The following is a 22,386-nucleotide window of genomic DNA, read 5'->3' as shown; positions in this document are numbered from 1 at the left end:
GGCAGGCGAGAACCAAACTGGATTCTGTAGCCTCTCTCTACAGTCTGTAGGACCCATTGTGAGAAATTTGCCAGAATTTTCCATGGTGCCAGAAAGTCTACTAAGGGAACCAACCTCTCAGCGCTGGCATTTGGTATGGCTAGTGGAGTCCCATGCTGCCCCATGTTTCTTTGTCTCCTGAAACCTCTCAGCGACAGTATATAATCCTTCTCCAAAGAGGCCAGAAGGCAAGAGCAGAACATCCAGCAGGAAGAATCTGTCCTTGTATTACAACTCAGACAGATCCAACCACAGATGTCTCTCCATGGCTACCAGTGCTCCCATTGAATGGCTGATGGCTCTGGCTGTTTTCTTGGTAGCATGGGGAGAGAGATCCTTGGCCAGATGCAATTCTACCTCCTCTTTGTCACTGCGGTCCTTAAGCAGGTCAGCTTGGTATGCCTGTAACACCGCCCTGACCTGGCACCGCATAAGCTTTACCCACCAAAGCCACTGTAGTTCTGACCCGCTTAGTGGGAAGCCTTGGGGCCTTCAGAGATGATGCTGAAGTGGGGAAGAGATAGCTCGCAAGCATATGCTCCACTGTCGGCATCGCCCCATATCCCTGCTCATTCATTCCCAAAATGTTGGAATAATTAGAGACAGTGGGCCTGACAGGGGTTTATTCCACAGCCTCGACACCTCTGAGATCGGGAAAAATATCACTTCAAGCTCCTCAAAGGGAGAGAGATAAAGCGATTGGCTTTCTCTAGGGGGAAGAAACCGCAGAGCGTGCTTCCGAACCCTGAAAGAGAGCCGAGGATCTAGTGGGTGAGGATTGGGATAAGGAAGAGCCCGTCTCGGATGCCTCTGCTAAATGCACTTGCGATCCCTATGACAACAGTCTGTGCTGTGCCTTGGCAGCAGCGAGACCAGTGCCAGTAGGATTGCGAATCTGGCCGCTCTAATCAAAGAGAGCCAGACGGGAGCAGAGCACATGCAGCAAGAGCTGCTCACAATCAAAACAGTCAGCTCCCTCGAGAGCTGATCATGCATGCTCTGCTCCCAAACAGACAACGCAAAGATTGTGTGTATCCCCTCCCGTGAGATAACGAGGATATGGAAGAACACACAAATTAAAGCGCTGTCCACTTGCCAATGCAAAAACAAAACACACACCACAATGCACTTACTGAAGAGGAGAAGCTAACATTCCAGAAAGCAAGGTTAATCTACCATCACTTATACCCTGCACTCTTGGTTGATTAACCCAAACCTTGCTTACTTGAGGTAAGCTGGTTCCAAAAACGCATCTGGGAGTAAGTTTACCTGTATATATATAAGTATATATATACACTGTATGTATATATATATATATATATATATATATATATATATATATATATATATATATATATATATATATATAAATACAGTGGTGTGAAAAAGTGTTGGCCCCCTTCCTGATTTTTTATTTGTTTGCATGTTTGTCACACTTTAATGTTTCAGATCAAACAAATTTAAATATTAATCAAAGATAACTCAAGTAAACACAACATGCAGTTGAATGAAGTTTATTATGAAGGGAAAACAAAATCCAAACCCACATGGCCCTGTGTGAAAAAGTGCTTGCCCCCTAAACATAATAATTGGTTGGGCCACCCTTAGCAGCAACAACTGCAATCAAGCGTTTGCGATAACTTGCAATGAGTCTGTTACAGCGCTGTGGAGGAATTTTGGCCCACTCATCTTGCCAGAATTGTTGTAATTCAGTCACATTGGAGGGTTTTTGAGCATGAACCGCCTTTTTAAGGTCATGCCACAGCATCTCAATAGGATTCAGGTCAGGACTTGGCTAGGCCACTCCAAAGTCTTCATTTTGTTTTTCTTCAGCCATTCAGAGGTGGATTTGCTCGTGTGTTTTGGATCATTGTCCTGCTGCATAACCCAAGCTCAGCAGCGGTTTTCGTCTTGGAACTCTGCCATGCAGGCCATTTTTGCCCAGTCTCTTTCTTATGCTGGAATCATGAACACTGACCTTAACTGAGGCAAGTGAGGCCTGCAGTTCTTTAGATGTTGTTGTGGGGTCTTTTGTGACCTCTTGGATGAGTCGACGCTGCGCTCTTGGGGTAATTTTGGCCGGCCGGCCACTCCTGGGAAGGTTCACCACTGTTCCATGTTTTTCATACGGGGCCATGTGGGTTTGGATTTTGTTTTCCCTTCATAAAAAAACCCTTCACTTAAAAACTGCATGTTGTGTTTACTTGTGTTATCTTTGATTAATATTTAAAATTGTTTGATGATCTGAAACATTAAAGTGTGACAAACATGCAATAAAAGAAAAAATCAGGAAGGGGCCAACACTTTTTCACACCACTGTATTTAGGGCTGCCCTCGACTAAGGATTTTTCTGGTTGACTAGTAGTTGTTCATTTGAAGCATTAGTCGACATATTGCACATTTATTATTAAACCATTTAAATCATTATAATGAGCCTTTAATTGCCAACATAGCATAAGCGTTCAAGTGCACGCAAAAAGCTTGCTACAATGTACTGTCAGAAGTAATGATCATGAATGTGTCAGGGAAAAACAGTAAGAAGACTGCATTAACATTTCAATAATTTGATAAACTAGTGCTTTCTTTGTTTTCGGATTAAGAGTTGAAGTTGGCAACACTGAATCGTCATCTCCGCAGTTGTGTTTGTTTCATACGGATTACATAATCTGAGAATTTGTTTGCCATTTGAATTGGCTCATTTGAAAGTAGACATTTTGTTTTCCATTTCACTCTCTATAGATATCTTGATGTCTGTAAGGCAAAGATATACAAGGAGTTTCGCGCTCAAGGGGCTTCAATTATAAAATGTTGCACAAAAACCATCCTAAAATTAATCTTACGATCATTTCTCGAATATGCGTACGTGTGATTCATAAAATGAACGTACGAACAGAAAACGCACGTACGCGTCTCTTTCAGATGTGAAATCTGTGAATAGCAAATGATCTTGAACTTGCAATCAAATGAATGGTTTCAGCTCTCTGCTTTGTAAACGACTCCTAATTAATGTCATTAACATGTAAAAGATCGCTGTCATGATCCAAATTATTTCATTTAATACAGCACAGTACATTTCCAAAAACCTGCAGTACTCCGACAAGAAAAAGTGCGTACGTCTGCTCAGACCCGGACGTGACGTTTAGCACTTTTCCATGTCAAAGACTGTTTTTACAAATATGAACGTTGGGTGGATTTAAGCGTACGCACACTCTAAGATCAAATCTGAGTTTACGCACACTTTATAAATGAGGCCCAAGTTCACAGATGGCAGAAAACCCATCATGGCAGAAAACCCATCATGTTTGCTTTCATTATTTTACAAAAACATGTTTTTCTTGAGTGCACACAAACAAACGTAGAATTTTTACAGATTTGAAAGATGTATTACTCTTATCTGTATGACCAAAAACGACAGAGTAGGCTATTTTAAATGCAAGTAAGTGCACCATCTGTCCATCTGTCATGTAGTGAGCGCTAATGTTCAGCTTCCACAGTCCGCACAGGCACTTGAACAGCGCACGTTTCTCTAGGATAACATTATATTGAATGGCCATGCAAAGTTGCTAATACTTACATATTTCAGACGATATGACATATTTGAGGTCGATGAATGATAGGTGAGCATTTGGATGTCCTGCCTGATGTACTGCGTTACCATAGACTAGCCGTTAACGATCTGTTAGTCACGGACTGCCGCCTGTGGATTTTTTTTCTTTCTGCGACTAAGTGACTAATAAAATTTTGGTCGACCAAGCCTCTTCTGGTTGAGTAATGAATAGTCGACTATTAGGGGGCTGTCACAGATCGGCCAGGCTCCCACGCCAGCCAATCACAACACACACCATCACCTGAATTCTATTTCTAATTCAGACCATCTGTCATTCAGTGTCCATCAACGGTGCAACTGTGGAGAGAGTGAGCAGCACCAAGTTCCTGGGTGTGCACATCACAGAGGACCTCTCCTGGACTAACAAGACTGTAGCACTGGCCAAGAAAGCACAGCAGCGTCTCTACTTCCTCCGCAAACTTAGAAGAGCCAGATCCCCAGCCCCCATCATGTGCACCTTCTACAGAGGCACCATCGAGAGCATCCTAACTAGCTGCATCACTGTGTAGTATGGCGCTTGCAATGCATCCTGCCGCAAGTCACTTCAACGCATAGTGAGAGCAGCTGAGAGGATCGTTGGTGTCTCTCTCCCCTCCTTCCAGGACATTTACAGCACCCGTCTCACCCGCAAAGCCCTCCGCATTGCAGGTGATCCCACCCACCCGACACACAGCTTCTTCAGTCTGTTGCCATCAGGGAGGAGACTGCGGAGTCTCCAGGCGAGGACCAGCAGACTGAAGGACAGCTTCATACACCAGGCTGTCAGGAAGCTGAACTCCCTCCCGTCCTTGCCCCCCCTCACCTCTTTTACCCCATGCAACACTGAACTTTGATACTACGACCCCTCCCCCCCCAGCTCCCCACATCCCCAGGACCTTCCACCCCCCCCCACTCACTTAAAAACTGTGACCAGCACCTGTCACTTGTGCAGCATTGGACTGATCACTACCTCATCCAGCATTGACTGCAAACTACCTCTTCGGATAGTCTGATAAAAAGACTGTTCTTTTGTCACTTTAACAGACTGATAAGCTCTTCTTGCAATACACATATATCTGCACAGTTTTGTTTTATTTAACTGGTTTGCACTCTATCTATTCTGCCATGTGTCTTATGCCACTTTATTTATCTCTTTTTTTTCTACAATGTCCTCAGACTGATAAGCTCCTCTTGCACTATATATATACACTCTATACATATACACATATATCTGCACAGTTTTGTTTTATTTAACTGGTTTGCACTCTATCTGCCATGTGCCTTATGCCACTTTATCTATATCTTTCTTTATTTTTATACAATGTCCTCATTTGTATATCTGTATAGTTGTATGTACACGTTTAAACTGTATTTATCTGTATTTGAACGTCTACTGTCAGTGTTTAATGTTAACTGTATGCACCAAGGGATATGAGAGTAACGCAGTTTCAATTCTCTGTATGTATGTGCCGTACATGTGGAAGAATTGACAATAAAGCAGACTTGACTTGACTAATGGAACACACCTGCACGTCATTTGAGCCTCATCACCCAGCACTATAAAGCCACACACCTCACTGCACTCAAATGTTCGGTCTCGTTCTTACGAAGTGTACTCCTATAGCTATCTCAGCGACTTACCTGTTACTTACCTCGTTGTCATCCTACCTCCTGTGTTCTCTCCAGCGTTGTGTTCCTCTGTCTCCTGGATCCAGATTCTTCCAACAATCTCCTGCCTGCCTATCCAAGTCTCACAGTGAGGTGTGTGGTTCTCCCAGTGTCCACGAGTTCCTGTCAAGACAATTCAGTCCAGTTATCGATTCATCTCTCCAGCAAACTGATATCTGCATGTAATACTTACCATCTCATCATCTGCCTTTACTCTGCTGTCAATAAATCCCACTGCATTGAACTAATCCTTTGTGTGAAGTCTGCTTCCCTAACAGGGGCAGCCCTAATAGAGGGCTATATATATATATATATATATATATATATATATATATATATATATATATACAGTGCCCTCCAAAAGTATTGGAACAGTGAGGCCAATTCCTTTATTTTTGCTGTAGACTAAAAACATTTGGGTTTGACATCAAAAGATGAATATGAGATGAGAGATTAACATTTCAGCTTTTATTTACAGGTATTTTCATCCCGATCTGATACACAACTTAGAAGATAGCACCTTTTGTTTGAACCCACCCATTTTTCATGTTACCAAACGTATTAGAACATGTGACTTACAGGTGTATTTTGTTGCCCTGGTGTGTCCTATTAATTGATTATTCAAACAATAAATAGCACTGAATGCCTGCGCTCAGTTTCAGATCCGTGCAGACTGCATTTATAGTTAGTTAGACGTGTAACCAACATGAAAACCAGAGAGCTGACTATGGGTGAAAAACGAGTAATTGTGAAGCTGAGAGAAGATGAAAAATCAATCAAACCATTGCACAAACACTGGCAATAGCAAGTACAACCATTTGGAATCTCCTGAGGAAGAAAGAAACCACTGGTGTACTAAGTAACACACCTCGAACTGGTAGATCAAGAAAAACATCTGCAGTTGATGACAGAAACATTGTGACAGCTGTAAAGAAAGACCCTAAAACAACTGTTAGTGACATCAGCAACAACCTCCAGAGGGCAGGAGTGAAGGTGTCACAATCTACTGCTCGCAGAAGACTTCATGAACACAAGTACAGAGGCTACACCAGAAGATGCAAACCACTCATTAGCAAGAAGAATAGGAGACGAGCCTCAAAAATTCTGGTACAAGGTTTTATGGACTGATTTTTTGGACCAAAGTAATGGAAAGGCTAAAGTTTGGAGAAAAATGGATCTGGTCATGATCCCAAACATACAAGCTCATCTGAAACACAGTGTACACAGGTGTACATTATAGTACACATTACACAGTTAATGTAATGGCTTGGGCTTTCATCACTTCTTCTGGGACAGGCTCACTAATCTTCATTGATGATGCAACACATGACGGCAGCAGCAAAATTAACTAACATTGTGTAATGTGTGACCCCAGGTCACTAATCCACTGTTTAATGTGCAAACCACAGACCGTTTAATGTTACTGACATGTTAAAATAAATATAATAACACATGCATCAATTAAAAAACCCAAAAACAAATCATGGGACAATAAGCCTTGACAATGAACTCAATATACATACCCCCGGTTTCACAGACAAGGCTTAAGCCTAGTCCTATGCTTTTTTCTAAGGCAAGTTTATAAAAATTACTTAAATGTCCTAATTGATCTATGGCCTAATCCTGGTTTAGGCTAAACCCTGTCTATGAAACTGGGCCTTAAAGACTTAAATATAATCAGTTGTGAAATAATTGTCCTTCATGGAGTAGAATACATTCAAAACTAATTTTTCTCAATTTAATAATAATAATAATAATATATTTTGACCAGTAACTGTTTTTTAATACTTGCTTTCACTGATTGTGCACCTACAGCTTTGTCATTCTCTTTATACTGTGTGTGTGTGTGTGTGTGTGTGTCATTCCTCTGTTTCCCCTCAGGATTTCATGTATAATGCATGTGGTTTCTCATGAATATGCTAATTTGGCAGAATGCAGGGAGAGGTGAGAGGGCTTCCCCTGTTCTCTGCTTGCATCCATCTGATGAGAAAGAAATGTGCACGAGAGAAAACATGTTTCACATATACAGAGATGAGAAGAGGATGTGAAAAAGGGAAATGTGAGGAAAGTTATAAATGGGTAGATAGCTTCTTGGCATGAATAAATTAGAAAACACTATTCAACAATGAAAATAAGTAAATGAATAAATAACATATCTAAGGCAATAATGAAAGAATGCAGGCAAAACGTCATGATGCTGTAAGCAAGACATACAATAAAATGCAGTGGTTTCTTGATAGGTCATGACCAGTTAATGTATAAATTCTGATTGGGTCATGGACAGCAGGGAAAAAACAATTTAGTCACATATATAGGACAGCAAAATAAAAAAGTAAAGGAGACATGAAAATGAGGTAACACTTTATTTTAATGGTCCATAATAATGCAATAGTTAAGCATTAGCACACAGACAGTTAATGATTAGCTGAACATATAGTAAAGACATATTAGCCATTGTTTATTTATTTTATTTGCAACTTTTCAAACATCTAAAGGATAAATAAACAGAAATAAGCCAGTAATGATTGGTTAACTGAATGTATAGTAAATGCATTTTAGGGTTACACCTATATTTGAGCCCATTTTAATTGTAAGTAACTTTTCCACTATTTTAACTAACTTTAGTAGAGTATTAATAGACTGGTTATGGTTAGGGTTAGAATAGGTTGACTTGCAAGGTTAATTGTACTTGAAATGTTACTTACAGATTGTTTCACTCTTGTTCTTCTCCAGAGCGAATAAATAAATAACTCAGACAACTACTATGTGTCTGTGACTCCACATTTACTGAACAGCATTCAACTCTGTCACATCACTCATTATTACACCTAAAAAGGTCTGTGTTACAACATGAGCCAATTAACAATCACATTGCTCCACAGTCAGCAGAATGTCTAAAGTGGACTATCGAAAACAATATCACCACTTCAGTCATTTTTTACAACTTAAAATGTTTTTTTTTTAATGTATGTAGTGAGTCATTTATGTAAGGTTTTTATTTCTGTGATTTACCATGTATTAAGTACACTGAACAATATGAATTAGACAAATTAACCCCCGTTCTATAGTGAAAAGTATATGCACATTAATTATTGATTTGTATAGCACTTGTGATGTTCAAGTTTATTCACCAGAATAAGCCAGAAGTTGCCATTAATAAAGTACTACTAAAAGTACTACATTTCTGATGTGTTCATGCCTAATTACCACATAAATAATGGTTATTGTTCCTTTACTATATGTTCAGTTAATCATTAACTTACAGGCGTGGTAATGCTTAACTAGTTGGGCTGCATGTTTGAAATACATTGTGTTCACATACTTCGTAAAGCATGTTTTTGACTTAAAAGCCATGTTTATATAAAAGTCCAGCATATTTTATAGTTTTACAAACTATATTGTGTATGAATTATTATGAGAGTGTTCCAGCACTAATAAGAAAGGAAAAGCTTTAGTGATAAAACTAGCGTCATTGCTGCAAATTATGATGTTCATTCAGTTATGTAGTAACTTTTAAAGCCCAGTATTTAAAGATATGTACATAAAATTAAAATGTATTTTTCCACAACATCTGTTTTCAACTCCTCTGTTTCTGAAGACCAGCACCACAATGTGTATTAACATGTTGTTTAGTTTATTCCAGTGCATTACTCCGGAGGAGAAACAGAGAGAAACAAGAGTCAAGAAGACAGGAGTTAGAAACAGGGGAAATAGATAGGGCTAGGAGAGCAGATGAAGAAGGTAAGCAAGATATGCAGAGATGCATGCTCAATAAATACATCTGAGAGTCAGATTGTTCCCTATCTCTGGCTAAAGGTTGTTGGTGGCTGGCAGGCACTGAGAGTGACCTAGTACATGCTCACTGAGACACTGCAGATGGGCAACAATGGAGGACAGGAGAGATTGGGATGTGTGACCTTCAAAGACGAGAGATCAGCAACCTCGGGCAAATGTGAAAAGTCATTCTAAGCCTGTTCACATTGTAAAACAAATACAATATATACACAAATGCACACTTTCTTTCATTCTAACACAATCGATGGTTCCCAGTTTTGATGCATAATGCTAGATAAAATGAGAATAATATTTCAGCCCTGAAATCTATGAGCACCTGAGCAGAAACCTTACACAGATAGACTTGCAATAGCATATTTTAGACCCATGTTCTGCATGCTGGTTGTAATTACAATACAATTCATTAAACAAATGGAGGACAGACATATCATATAAACAGCAATGAATAGTACAATGTTTTCAGAAAATATGCATAATATTTTTGATATAGCAGAATAGTGCCCATCATTGGGCACAGTCATGGTGTCTGCAGGTTAAATATGCCCGTGGGTAATGGATCAAACGTTCAATTTCATGCAAATCAATTATTTACACTCCACTGACTAACACACTCAGCCATGCCCACTTCCAATCTCTGCTGTGTCTGTCCCCACCTATGGACCACCTTAAACATGAAGAGCTAGCTACCAATGTGTGCATTGGCATCTTTCATTCGTTGGAGTCACTAGAGCAGGGCATAGTCCAAACAGAGGGTGAAGGTCCATCCCAGGAGGTAATACTGGAGACAAAAAGGTCCAGGGTGTGTTGGGTGGTGTACATTTTATTTTCCAAATTAGGCAAGGACAAAGAGAATAACAGTCTTCAGTTTTTTTCTGTTGTAATCTACACGTAACCATTTCCAACTGATGTAAGCGCCTGGGAACAGTAAAGTCATACAATAAAGTACCAGGTGCATTACAAATACCAAATGACACACTTATATGTATATTCAAAATGTTTAAGGAAGGACATTGTTCTATTGTTAGAATCACAATGAGAGCCTTCAGTACTCCCACAATAATGCAAGATTGTTTACAGAAATCAAAATCAAAAATATAAAGCATGCCTCCAGCATCAGAGGATATTCCAACTGAAGTCTTGACAAAAGTAACAGTTCACCACTGTGGTGTGGTAGCCTTCAGTCCACGGCTAACATCATCAATCCATGTATTCTGCACAGATTGTACAGAGTAATATGATTTCTAGCTGGGATTGTGGATTTGAAGAGGCAATCCCTATGTTATCAGTACTTCAAAACACATTTAATAGATATTAAAAGCACCTGATTGGCATGGAAGGCAAAACTTTAGCAAAAGTTCAACCTCCCACAAAATATTCCGTCTTCCTTTCTTTTTTAAGCTTTTATGACTATATCAAATGATATTATGTAGCTGCTAACAAATATTCCACAATCTTCAGACCGATGTTCCTCAAAAAACAGTGCACTAATTAGAATCAGATTAAAAAAGAAGATTTGTTATTTTTTTAGATTTTTGATATTGGGCAGAACATTTTGTTTTCTTTTTTTAGCACTTTTTTCATGTCAATAATTGCACATGAGTTTTCTCTAATCATGTTTTTCAGCACATATGATTTGGTAATTATCAACTGTAAAAGCTCTAAGATCTGAGAAAGGATATTGGCAGGCTGAGTACTCTCATTTTCTGACACCCAGATACCAGGATTTCAAGGGCAAGCTTAACAAAACACCTTTGCTTACAACACCATTTTGGTCGTCCTCCCACTTTCTGTCTAAGTAGGTAGTTCTAGGCCAGAAAAAGCTGAAATAGAAGATACTTTGTGGATAGTCAAAAGTCTGACTCCTGTCTGCTCTACACTGTCCTATCAAAATAAAGGCAAAACGCCAAAAAATAAATCTTAAAGAAAAAAAAGACTGACTTAATAATAAGAGTTAAAACATTGTGCGACTCTCCCCGTTCCAAGTCTCCTGTAACCATTGTCTCAACTATCATCATCTGACTCTACCCAGCCCCCAACTATCACTTCCTAGAATTTCCTCTTTCTCCTCTAGCTGTGGGAAAAAAGTGCACTGGCAGCTGTGTGGTGAAGGAGTCTAATGAGACGTCTGTCGCCTCAGTCTAGACCGAAGCTTTCAGTTCAGGCCACTTACTGCAGGGGAGCACAGTCACACCTTGGGAATTTTTGAGAGCCTTAGCAATGGAAATGACAGTTTGGCTGGTGTGTGTGTGACTGAAGATGGTGAGAGTGCTTTGTATGTGTGTGTGTGTTCTCTAGGCCTAGGGTAGGGAGATGTGAATAGAGTGTGTTAACATTGCTTAAGGACTCTGTCATAGATGCCTTCACACCACAGCTGGATCCTCACAGACAAAGATGGGCTCTGTTCCAAATCTTAGAAAACAGTCTGGTTGCTTACGGCCTGCGTAACTAGATGTCTTCTAAACCAGCATCATGAAATCTTATAAGTGACTGGTTTAGAATACTCTGCAGGAACTCACAGAATGGCTCTACTTTATTTGTTCACTGAGCTTGTCACAATGGATTATGTCTTCTTCTTTAAAGGAGACATGTGATGCTGCCTTAAAATTTGGCCAAAGTAATCATGCTGCACTATAACATTATAGCAGGCTTCATGTCACTGGACAGCAATTAAAGCAGATAGTGTGTTACTGTATATTCAGCATATCTAGAGTATGGAGTAACCTTTCTGTAGTGTATTGCTCAGTATTCGCAAGAGACATATTTACTGCTTATTTTCTTCTTTTAATCAGAATCAGTCATTCAAAGGCTTCTCTTCTAATCCACCAGCAGTGATTGTAAACACTCAAAGATGATTAAGGAGTCTGGAGGAATAAAGAATGAACCATGAACCATGACAGAATAAATAATGAGGGGCTGAAAAAAAAGAAGACAAGTCAAAAAGTACAAAAATGACCAATTTGTATATATAATTTACTGTATATATATATATATATATATATATATATATAATTTCTTGAAGTACTTTTAAGTAGCCCACCATAAATACCACTGTACATAATTATTGTACTCATTCAGTACCATTACATCAGTACCATGATATAAACACAAATGGAGCTAAAGGAGAAAAGAAGTAAGGGAAAGAAGAGAGGCATACAGCTCTGATCCAGTACCTAGTGGGATGCCTACTGTACATAAATAAGGTGCACTTCTTAAAATGCAGTGATTTGCCTTATAAGCCCTGTCAGGTCACTAGCCAATTTGATTGTTGCAATCAGACAATCTGTCAATCAGAAACAAAAGTGAATACATCATAAGGTAGACCTACATTCTGCATGATAAAAAAAAAACAAACAAACTCATTTTAAAGCATCAAAATTGAGGCTTAGAAAACATGTAGCATACAAATGGTCAAAAAATAAACAGAGACAACAATGCAAAACATGAAAAAAAAAGTAGTCATAGTACTGTTTACTTTACTAAGCATTGCTCTATCACATTACATCCAACCTCAAAGACCAGCTACAGTATACAGGGGAGGAAGAACTTTTTTTATTATATATGGACCTCTAGGAAATTAGTTTTCTTAAGACAGTTAGATAAGCATCCATATATAGGATTTTTTTGAGGAACATCTTAATGTCAACTATAACCTAACTTTTCTAGTCTACACTACTAAAGTGAAAGAAGTTTGAGACAAGGAAAATTGTGACTTATAATTAATCATCTGCTGACATTTGGCTGCAACCTAACAAAAGCTATATCATTTCTTTGAAGAAGTGGCAGTTGGTTTTTGTGGTTTATGGGGACTCTCCATAGGCGTAATGGTTTTTATACTGAACAAACTGTGTGTGCTATTGCCCTACACCAACCCTACACCTAAACTTAGCCCTCACAGGAGACTTTGTGCATTTTTAGATTTAAAAAAAACGCCATTTAGTATGTTTTTTAAGCCTTTTGAATTACGGGGACATAGGCAGTGTCCTCATAAACCACCTTCATATTGTAATACCTCTGTCATACCCATGTCATTATACAAATTTGTGTCCTCATAAACCACATAAACACACACACACACACACACACACACACACTGGTTTCCATGTTTTATGAGGACATTCAACAGGCGTGAATGGTTTTTATACTGTACAAATTGTATTTTCTATCCCATTACCCTAACCCTACCCCTCACACAAAACTTTCTGCATTTTAATATAAAAACATAAATCTGTATGATTTATAAGATGTATGATTCCTCATGGGGACCAAAATATGTCCCCACAAGGTCACAAAATATTATTATTTTATTAATTTTTTTTCATGCATTGGAAGGTCAGTGGTGAACAAAACCTATGCCGAATGTAGACAGTAGACAGCAAGCCACTTCAGTAAATTTTGCTTGCTACTTGTACTTAGCATAAAGTGATGGTAAAGTGACCTATAGTAAAATGATGCGTAGTAGTTTCTTCATTGAATCAGAGCAACTGCCCTCACTTTTTTATCTCTTGGGGGCTGTTGATTCTGGATAATAACAGTGAGTAAGATTAGACTGCTGTCTGGATTAAAGGACATGACTCCTCACTAACACACATACTAAAAACACACATTTCTTCGTCTATGTTCCTTTTCTCCTCAACATACGCAGACTGTTGAATTCTTTTGTGTTATTTAAAAACATTTTATTTACTATGATTTTTATTGACATTTTAAGACTGTGGAACAATGCTGTTTAGCTAAATCATCAAAAATCACCCTAAATCATCATTACCATAGTCCATATGACTTGTGCACTATATTCCAAGCAGTAGCTTCTTTCATATCTGTCTCTCAGCATGTCCCATTTTCCTACAAATCTGAGTCTTCCCCTCCTTTATAGTGGAGGACTGACAACACTGAGTCAATTAAAAGCATAAGTCTCTTGCAAAAAAAAGGAGGGACTGAAGTTCCCTAGTGAGAAAACAATATGGCTGTACTGAGAGACACACTCCCTCTGTGACTTCCTCAGACGGCAGTATGACAGCTGTGACTAAACTCCAGCTTCAGAGGAGATAACAAGTCTTGATGCTCACCACCCCACCCCCATCAGCAGCAGCATCTCTCTCTCACACACACACATACAATTGCCTCATTTACTCCCTTTCACATTACATTCTATTTGATCCATTATATTGCTACAGGTCCCAGGCAGTCGGGAAGACTGTAAGCAGTAATCAGCTTAGTAGTAAATGAGAGAGACAAGAGTTAGTGGTTGCTTTCACGGTCCTCTTTGTTGTCTGAGGATGCGTTGCAGTCATCACGGTAACTCAACTCTCTCAACTGACACCCAGAATTCAGAAAATGCATTAAAGTAATTTAAATAAAAATTATATATATAGATATATAAATAGAAATAAACATAAATAAAAATGAAATCATTTAATTGGTGACCCAAACTATATGTGGGATGGTCACAATATATTGATCATATAAATTTAAATGTGTAAAATATCCTGTTAACACTATATAACTTCCTAATTGTATTACATACACATTAACATATCTGAGCATCTCAAAGGCCTGATGTTTTATTGCAAAGTGAAGAAAAGAACAAACCCATTCAGCCATATGACAGCATTATCTTCTCATTTATTTAACAAATGGACAAATTCAACAAATGATGAAAACATAATCTTAAAAAATAAACGAGCACTGATGTCAATAAAGATCTTGTAATTTCTTAAAAACTATAATACATTATCCTCAATATATTGTTTGTACAAAATAAGTTTGTTGACAAAACAATGATTCTATTTCAAACACAGAAAGCAACATGAAGTTATCAGGACACAGACACAAAGAACCAGAAAGAGTCTCTCTGACGCATAAGTTTCATTTATTTATCATATTTCTGTATCAGCATACCAGTAGATTAGAAAATCTCATAGTAGAGTTTACTTTTATAATTTTGTAATGCAGTGAAATGCAGTTGTAATTTTTAGAGCAGCACTACAGTTAAAAAGCATCAACAGGATATGGTCTTATATGATTATGGGTTTAAAATCACAAGGAGGTAAACTGGTCAATGGATCACAACTAAATAAATAAGTATATAAAATAATAAACCTGAATGAAAAATTGTGTTTAAACATGGGGAGATGAAGTTAGATACACATTTAGAGGAATAAAATGGACTTTTTGACCTAATGGCAGACTCCACTGAATGTCCACCTGCTTTATTCAATAGGACAAGAGACACATTTGGGAGTAATCACTGAAACTCCACATACACATGGCAGTATGTAGCACCTATGAGAAATTGTTCATTAAAATTGGTACGGGTCAAAGTTTTTGCTACAAGCATTCCTCCTTTCTGAGGGCAACATTATAAAGATGGAATTGTTCGATATACTGTAGTTAAATTGCACAAGATAACTTTGAAGAACAAAACAATGTTGGATAACATATAGCTTAGATTGTCATCATGGTTCAGTCAGCAAAACTAAAGGAGTTTTACTCACAGCAAATGGAACAAAATGGAACAGAGCAGTTTTCAATACATGGACACACAACATAGAACATGGACTTACAAACAGTAAGAAACAGATAACATAAATTCAAAGTCGGTTTTCAAAAGGGACATTTCTATCTTCATTTAATTTCAGTGTCAGCACAGTGTATTCACCCTGAATTGTGGTGGAGAGTTGGGACCCCAATGCTGGCTGGCATGTAGGTAGTTATGTCTTGATAAAAAAAAATCTTTAATGATTTTGTGGCATTTATCCAGGCACCCAGCTCTGTTTGCTGTGGCTCTGCTGTGTGCTTGTAAACCCAAAACCCATGCCCATTCCCTGTGTCAGCGAGGAATCAAAATTGAAGTCGATCTCTTCTCCCGAGTCCATAATGTCATGTAAGAGTATAGACTCCATGTCACAGTCCAGGCTGCTGTATAGTTCATCCATATCCAGGTCTGCTGGCAACCGCTCATGTGGGTAGAGCTGGTGAGTGTGGTGGAAGTTGTGGTAACCCGTCACCGTCCCCTGAGGTTGGCGGTACAGTCCATATGCCATACTGTGCTGATGTGGATCTGTGTAAATGTAAGGATGGTGTTGTGGGTATGGAGCTGTAGCAAGGTGGCAGGTGTCCTGTGAGATTTCCTGTATGCCTGCAGGGTTTGGGGGAAGCATGGTGGCTGCTGGAAGATGTGCATTGACTGGGGGACTATATAGATAAGGGGCTTTATGTATGTACGATTGTATGTGTCCATCACTGGACTGAGAGTGGACCAATGCAGGCTGATGGTCCTGGCTCAAGTTCTGAAAAATGTTGTGGCCGTGAATTGGTTTGGAGGAAGAGTTAGTGGTAGGGTCACTATTCTCACTGTGATGCGGATCTCTGGATCCTTGAGCAACCATCATTGAGTGGACCACATTCTCTTTTCCAAGTATCATGTCCTTGACACTGAACTGGGGTCCTCCTATGGTCAGCAAACTCTGGAGAGTGCTTGTGCCCTTGTAGGCCTGCATATTACTGGAGTTCTCCTGAATAGTCTGCGTGGAGGAGTGGTGCTGAAGCATGCCGACGTCTGGCTGGGCATAAACTGTCTCGCAGCTGGAGTCCTGCCCCTTCATGTCACTGGAGTATTGGTAAGAAGGCTGTTTATGACATGGGGATTGGTGCTGCTGGTAGTTAATTGTTGCTCTGAGATCTGCAGGACAGTGGGAAGCAGGTGAGTGGGCACTTTTCTTACGGTTCACTCGCCCTTTGCTCTTCAAGTGCTTGGTGCCATTGTCCATTGAGACAGCTCGACGGCGGGGAGCTTTCCCCAGCTTCCCGCCATCAGGATTCAACATCCACCATGAACTCTTGCCAGTTCCCTCATTCTGCACACGGATGAAATGCGTGTGTAGGGACAAATTGTGGCGGATGGAGTTCTAGAGAGAGAGAGAAAAAAGATGCGAGTTTTAGAAGAATATAATTACAACAGAAAACCTGTTAAAATATTCTCACAAACTGTAATATGAAGTGCAGTACAATGTTAAAATCTCCTCAGCAGTTTATGAAAAATTCATTTTTAATGTACTTGTTTATATAGTACAAGTATCCTATGAACAAGATAAAAATTTAAGCATATTACAGTATATTCAATGAACTATTGGCAATTTCAGCTTTCCTATGCATTAGCCTATTACCTTTGGAAATCCAGACACTTTTGGACCAATATTGGAAAGATTCATTGCCAGTGTAGTCATAGTGTTGGTGCTTTTGTTTTTAAACTCGTTTAGCTTTTCAGTAGCTGAACACTTGTTTCCTTTTAAGCTACATTTTCCCTGACAATATTTTAGGAATCAGATTATGTTTTAGGTATTCTTTTAGATGTTTAAGAACTAGTAAGAATCTATTTTGGTATTCATTTTTTATACATGGAATTAACAGGTTTATTCTAAGCTATTCTAAAACTGATTTCTTGCAATAAACTTGAACATATAAGTTTATAAGATATATGCTTGAGTACTTTCTCATAGAAGTGTATATATGTGAAATCAAAATATTAATAAGCCACTGAATATCTTAAACAAAAGATTAATTATAAGTATAGGCCAAATATACTTAGACATCTCCGTATATTTATCAGTATAATTAAGCATATCTCTGATAAATACATAAAAAGTAGACAAAAATAACAAGTAGGCCATAAAAATGTGCAATGTGTGTTGTAATCAGTGTTGTGCAAGTTACTTCCAAACTGTAATACATTACAGATTACTTGTTACTGTTATTTAAAAATAATTCATTACCTTACAATATTACTGTCTCAGAATTGTAATGCGTTACATGACTCCTGTATTACTTTTGAGTTACTTTCACCAAAATATCTACAGAAGTAGAACTTAACATTCTAAAATGACTAAATGTACTAGAGCCCTGCCCTGGCAAAGTGTTTATATCTCGTTCCGGCTTTTTATTAAGTTCATTTAGAAAAAAACATTTGGAGCATTTTTTGTTAATTAAATAAGTTTTTTTCTTTCTTAAAGTAACGACCAAGCGGCCAGCGACAGGCTGATCGTAGCCATGTTTGATCAATTTAGCCTTCTCAAATCATCATGACTTGCCTAAAATAAAATCTATAGATATACTAAAACAGTTCAAGCATATAACAATGTTTAAACGTTAAACCTAGATTAATGCGCGCTGCATCCAGTAGTTTGTGCGGAGAGTGGAAGCTAAAGCGCAGGACATGGAGGCACCAGCGCAATCAATTACACTTTTTTTTCAATGGAAACAACTTACGCCATAATTTTTGCTCATAAAGGTAAGAGTAATACATCATTCGTAATTGTAAAGGGTCTACTTTTATTTGTGTGCACTCACAATGTCAACAAAACGTTGTGCTTTTATCTTGAACAGGAGCACTTCACAAAAATGAACCGAAAGTCAGCGAATACATGCCTCACAGACATGATAAATATATCTATAGAAAGCTTTACATTACTACTTAACAAAATAAATAAAAACGAAAACAAAAACGATTTAATGCAATCGTTATCTGTGAAGATGCACTTCTCTCTAAAGGCGCGTCTAACGAGGAGATGGCGAATCCTTACTATTTCCCCCGGACACATTCATGGTAATTACTTTTGCTGGGGCGTTTGCTGTATTGTGTGTATTTCAATGCAGAACTCTTCAGCTGTGCTGACGGCTCGTTGCTGCTGCGGGACACTAAACACCATCGAGCCGCTCTTGACAGTCGCGGCAGCACGGACTCATGTTGTTTCCACCAGCGCGGCAATTCTTTTTCATCAATAATTGATGGATGTCTAAAATATAAAGATAAGGAGAAGCCTAAAACAGGCCCGAGGACCGGCCCGCGTCTGAACTATGACGTGAATATTGGCCCAAAGCCCGGCCCTAGGGACATAAAAAAGTCGGAGCCCGACTTTAAATTAAATAAAAAATAAAAATAAATAAATTGGGGCTAAAAGTGTGTTGTAACGCAAGCGTTACTGAACATGTACCGAGTAAAATATTACTGTAAATTGATTAGTAATGCCTTACACTACTGCGTTACAGCAAAAAGTAATACGTTACTGTAATGCATTACTTTTGTAACGCGTTACTCCCAACACTGGCTGTAATAGGGAGGATGTTGACTAATCTCTGGCTTCTGGCTTTGGGCTCTTTCCAGTCTGAGAGAGGAAAAGAGTCTCTTCCACGCACACATCTCCTAATCTCAAATATTCATTCAAATATTCATTCATTGCTTTCTTTTTCTCCCCAGGGTCAAATCACATAAATAAGGCCTAATAAACTTCTCAGACTCACTGTCAGTCCAGCCTTAGGAATATAAAGTGGAAAGCTCATATTCTGAAATACTCTTAATAAGTCATACTGAATATACTGACACATTTTAAGGTAAAGTGTGTAATGTTGGGGCACCAGCAGCACCTAGGCGAACTGGGAGAGTTCTTTAATCAGAATTTACAGTCAAAATGAAAAATAAAATGTTTCTTTCTTTACATTTCTTTACATTTAGAGCATAAACTTCTGGTTATTTAAAGCAAACATTAGGTCTCATAGAGGTGCATCTGATACAAAAGGTTTCCTAAGGTAACAATACAAGGAGAGTAGCCATGGAAACATGAAGAAAAAAAGAAAGATGTCATCTGTGGTGTTTTTGGACAGACAAACAGGGATCCTTTTTATTGAGCTGCAGTAAAACAGGGCAATTTTCAGATGTTCATGAGCATAACACCTCTAGAAACTGTAGATAACTGCCATCATACCTCTCAATGAATTCTTCTGGGTATTACACATAATTCAAGGCTAATCCTTATTTTCTAAATTGGGAGATTAACGCACAGCCAAGGCAAAGATTGCACTTACAGTATTAGAGGTGTACTACTCTGACAATGACTTTGATTATGTGTTGGATAATTGATGGTGGTTAACAGATCGTTCAATAATGGGATGTATTGAATGTTCATTTAGACAACGTGTGCAGCCCAGAGGTAAGATATCATGCAGTGTCTCTCTAAGGCATTTTATGTCTTGTATACTTTCTCCTGCTCCACCATTTTCCTGTCCAGTAGAGAAGAACTGCTGGGAAAGCTAACTGGCATTGACACTGTGTCTGCTCCTGTTAAACAAGAGAAGAGAGGCTGTGTCAAAGGCTATACAGTCAACATTTCCACTTTCTGCAGCTCAACTAGAACACTTCCAGGGACTTTTTTAATTAACCACAGACTCCAGTCAGCTCATGGTATGCGCTAAGAGCACAAATGAACAAAATACTTCCTCTTTTGCTAATGAAAGTATTACATTTCAGAGCTCGTAATTCATTTATGACTGAAATGTATAATGGTACAGCTACTCAGAAGAGTATTTTCTAATTAAGAGTTTAAAATCATCAAAAATGGTTGCACAACTTTATAGAGTTTTTATCACCAGTATGCAAATATCTTGAATGTCTCATTCAGTGTCCTTGCCCAATGCTTTACAAAAGCAACATATCCTCATACGGATGTACAGTAACCTAAACGTTTAGCTCTAAAACCAGGGTAACTTTTAGGGTAAGTTAACCACAGAAACTTACTCTGTGCTCCAGAATGTTCCCAGAATAATTTACGTCAGATGAATGTTTCTTAGCTTCAGAGGTATTCAGAACACGCATGCCATTCTGACGAGGATCCTGAGGGCATGACATCACAGATCATGCACAATATTGAAATGATTTATGAAAGCATTAATATGGCAGTAATGTTTATTTGATCTTGCCTCACAAATGTTAAATCCAACATTTTCCCATCTCACCCCATGGATCTGCACTCAAAATGCTGCATTCAAAACAAAATCATTTATTTTTTGTTCTTTGCACTGGATCATTTTCAGTACAATATAATTTCTGCAATAGAAAATGCAACGTGTAATAAATATCAGCTTATGACAGATGTGCAAACTAAATGGCTAAACTTACAACACAAAACATACACAGCCATATTTTCTTTGCAATGATAGACTGGTTTATAATCCTCATCCACAGTCATTAAAACAGTTCTGCATGACTAAAGTGTGGTACACTTCATTTCACTGTGATTCCTGGATTCGGGGCTCTGAGAATGTCTTTCTTTGCTCACTGTGGACATGCATACACTGAACTAACTCCAAACTGTGTTTCTGGAATACTTAAATGAACTCAGAGTTCAGGGTTAATGTCATGGTAAGTTGCTTTCTGCAATACCTCCTTTAATTAAGGTTTTGAAATTCAGGATTACTAGAAACTTTCAGGCAGGTGTGTTAGAGCAGCCTTGAGCAAACCTCTGTAGGATCTGACCCTACTCTATAAGTGAATTTTGTTATCTACTGTAATTCTCTCTTTTTTCAAATTGATAAATAACTTCGTACTAAATGTGTTTTAGTTTTTTTCTGTATGCTTAAATCATCTGTATGTAAGATTTTCACCTTGAAATATCAATTTTAAAAATCATTTTGATGGTTCACTGACTTCTAATAAGGCAAATCTCTTCTGTTTCTTTCCCACGCTCCTTAAAAACGTTATGTTCTGGGTATATGCAAGATTGGTAACCAGGTACAGAATTCTACCAAAAGCTTCACAGCATCCAAAAAAAAAAGCATGTGTACAGCTGCACACCGAATATGTTCAACGAAAGTTGAATTACAATACTATGAAAAAATTTGCACCAAACTCGATAATAAAGAAGAAATGAAGAAGACAAAGCTTTAATTTTTGTGTGCATGCACACTGTTAGAAAAATATGGTTATATCCTGGAATAAAATAACCAGAACCATTATTATTTCAACCAATGTGTAATTCAAAATATGGGTAAAACAATTAACAAATATTAACATGGAATATTTGGCTGTATTTTTACAGGTTCTCACACTGGCCTGCTGGTCAATATTGACATAAGACACATACCAATTTTTAGGTCAAGAACTAAAACTTTATCTACACAAACATATTCGATGTGTACTAAGAGGCGTGTGCTGTTAATGCACCACTCATCCTACGACAGAATTGTTGTGAGGATGAGAGAGCAGTTTGCCATTGAGAAAGCGAACATCTTTATATTTCCCCCCTTTCTCGCTGTGTTAAGTAGATTGCTATAGTACAGCTGGAGCTCTTTTCCCCAGTCTTGTTTGTGCATAATTGCTGATGAATCTCTCTGCTCCTCCTCTCTTTGCTCTAGGGAATGTGTCCCAGAGGTGAGGTCCTGATACTTACGAGCACTACCATGAGACTCTGCCATCCTGACAGCATTTGCCACCCATCTGTCTGCTCCAGCCACACCCAGCCTGCATGTTC

The 22,386-nt window shown here is 38.5% G+C and overlaps 1 protein-coding gene across 1 annotated transcript in view; it reads right to left on the bottom strand.

Annotated features, from left to right (window-relative positions):
• Positions 1-14,942: 14,942 nt before the first annotated feature.
• LOC306877967 (forkhead box protein O6-like) overlaps positions 14,943-22,386 on the bottom strand; it is a 30,483-nt gene continuing 23,039 nt past the window's right edge. The window contains exon 2 of the mRNA XM_079430032.1: positions 14,943-16,995. Within this exon, the coding sequence (XP_079286158.1) occupies positions 15,841-16,995 (1,155 nt within the window). The 3' untranslated portion in view covers positions 14,943-15,840. The remainder of the gene's footprint in view (positions 16,996-22,386) is intronic.

The sequence above is a fragment of the Barbus barbus genome (assembly GCF_936440315.1).
Source record: "Barbus barbus genome assembly, chromosome: 12".
In the NCBI taxonomy this organism is placed as follows: Eukaryota; Metazoa; Chordata; class Actinopteri; order Cypriniformes; family Cyprinidae; genus Barbus; species Barbus barbus.
Note: the sequence above shows the minus strand (reverse complement) of the source record. Positions and strands in the feature narration are given on the sequence as shown.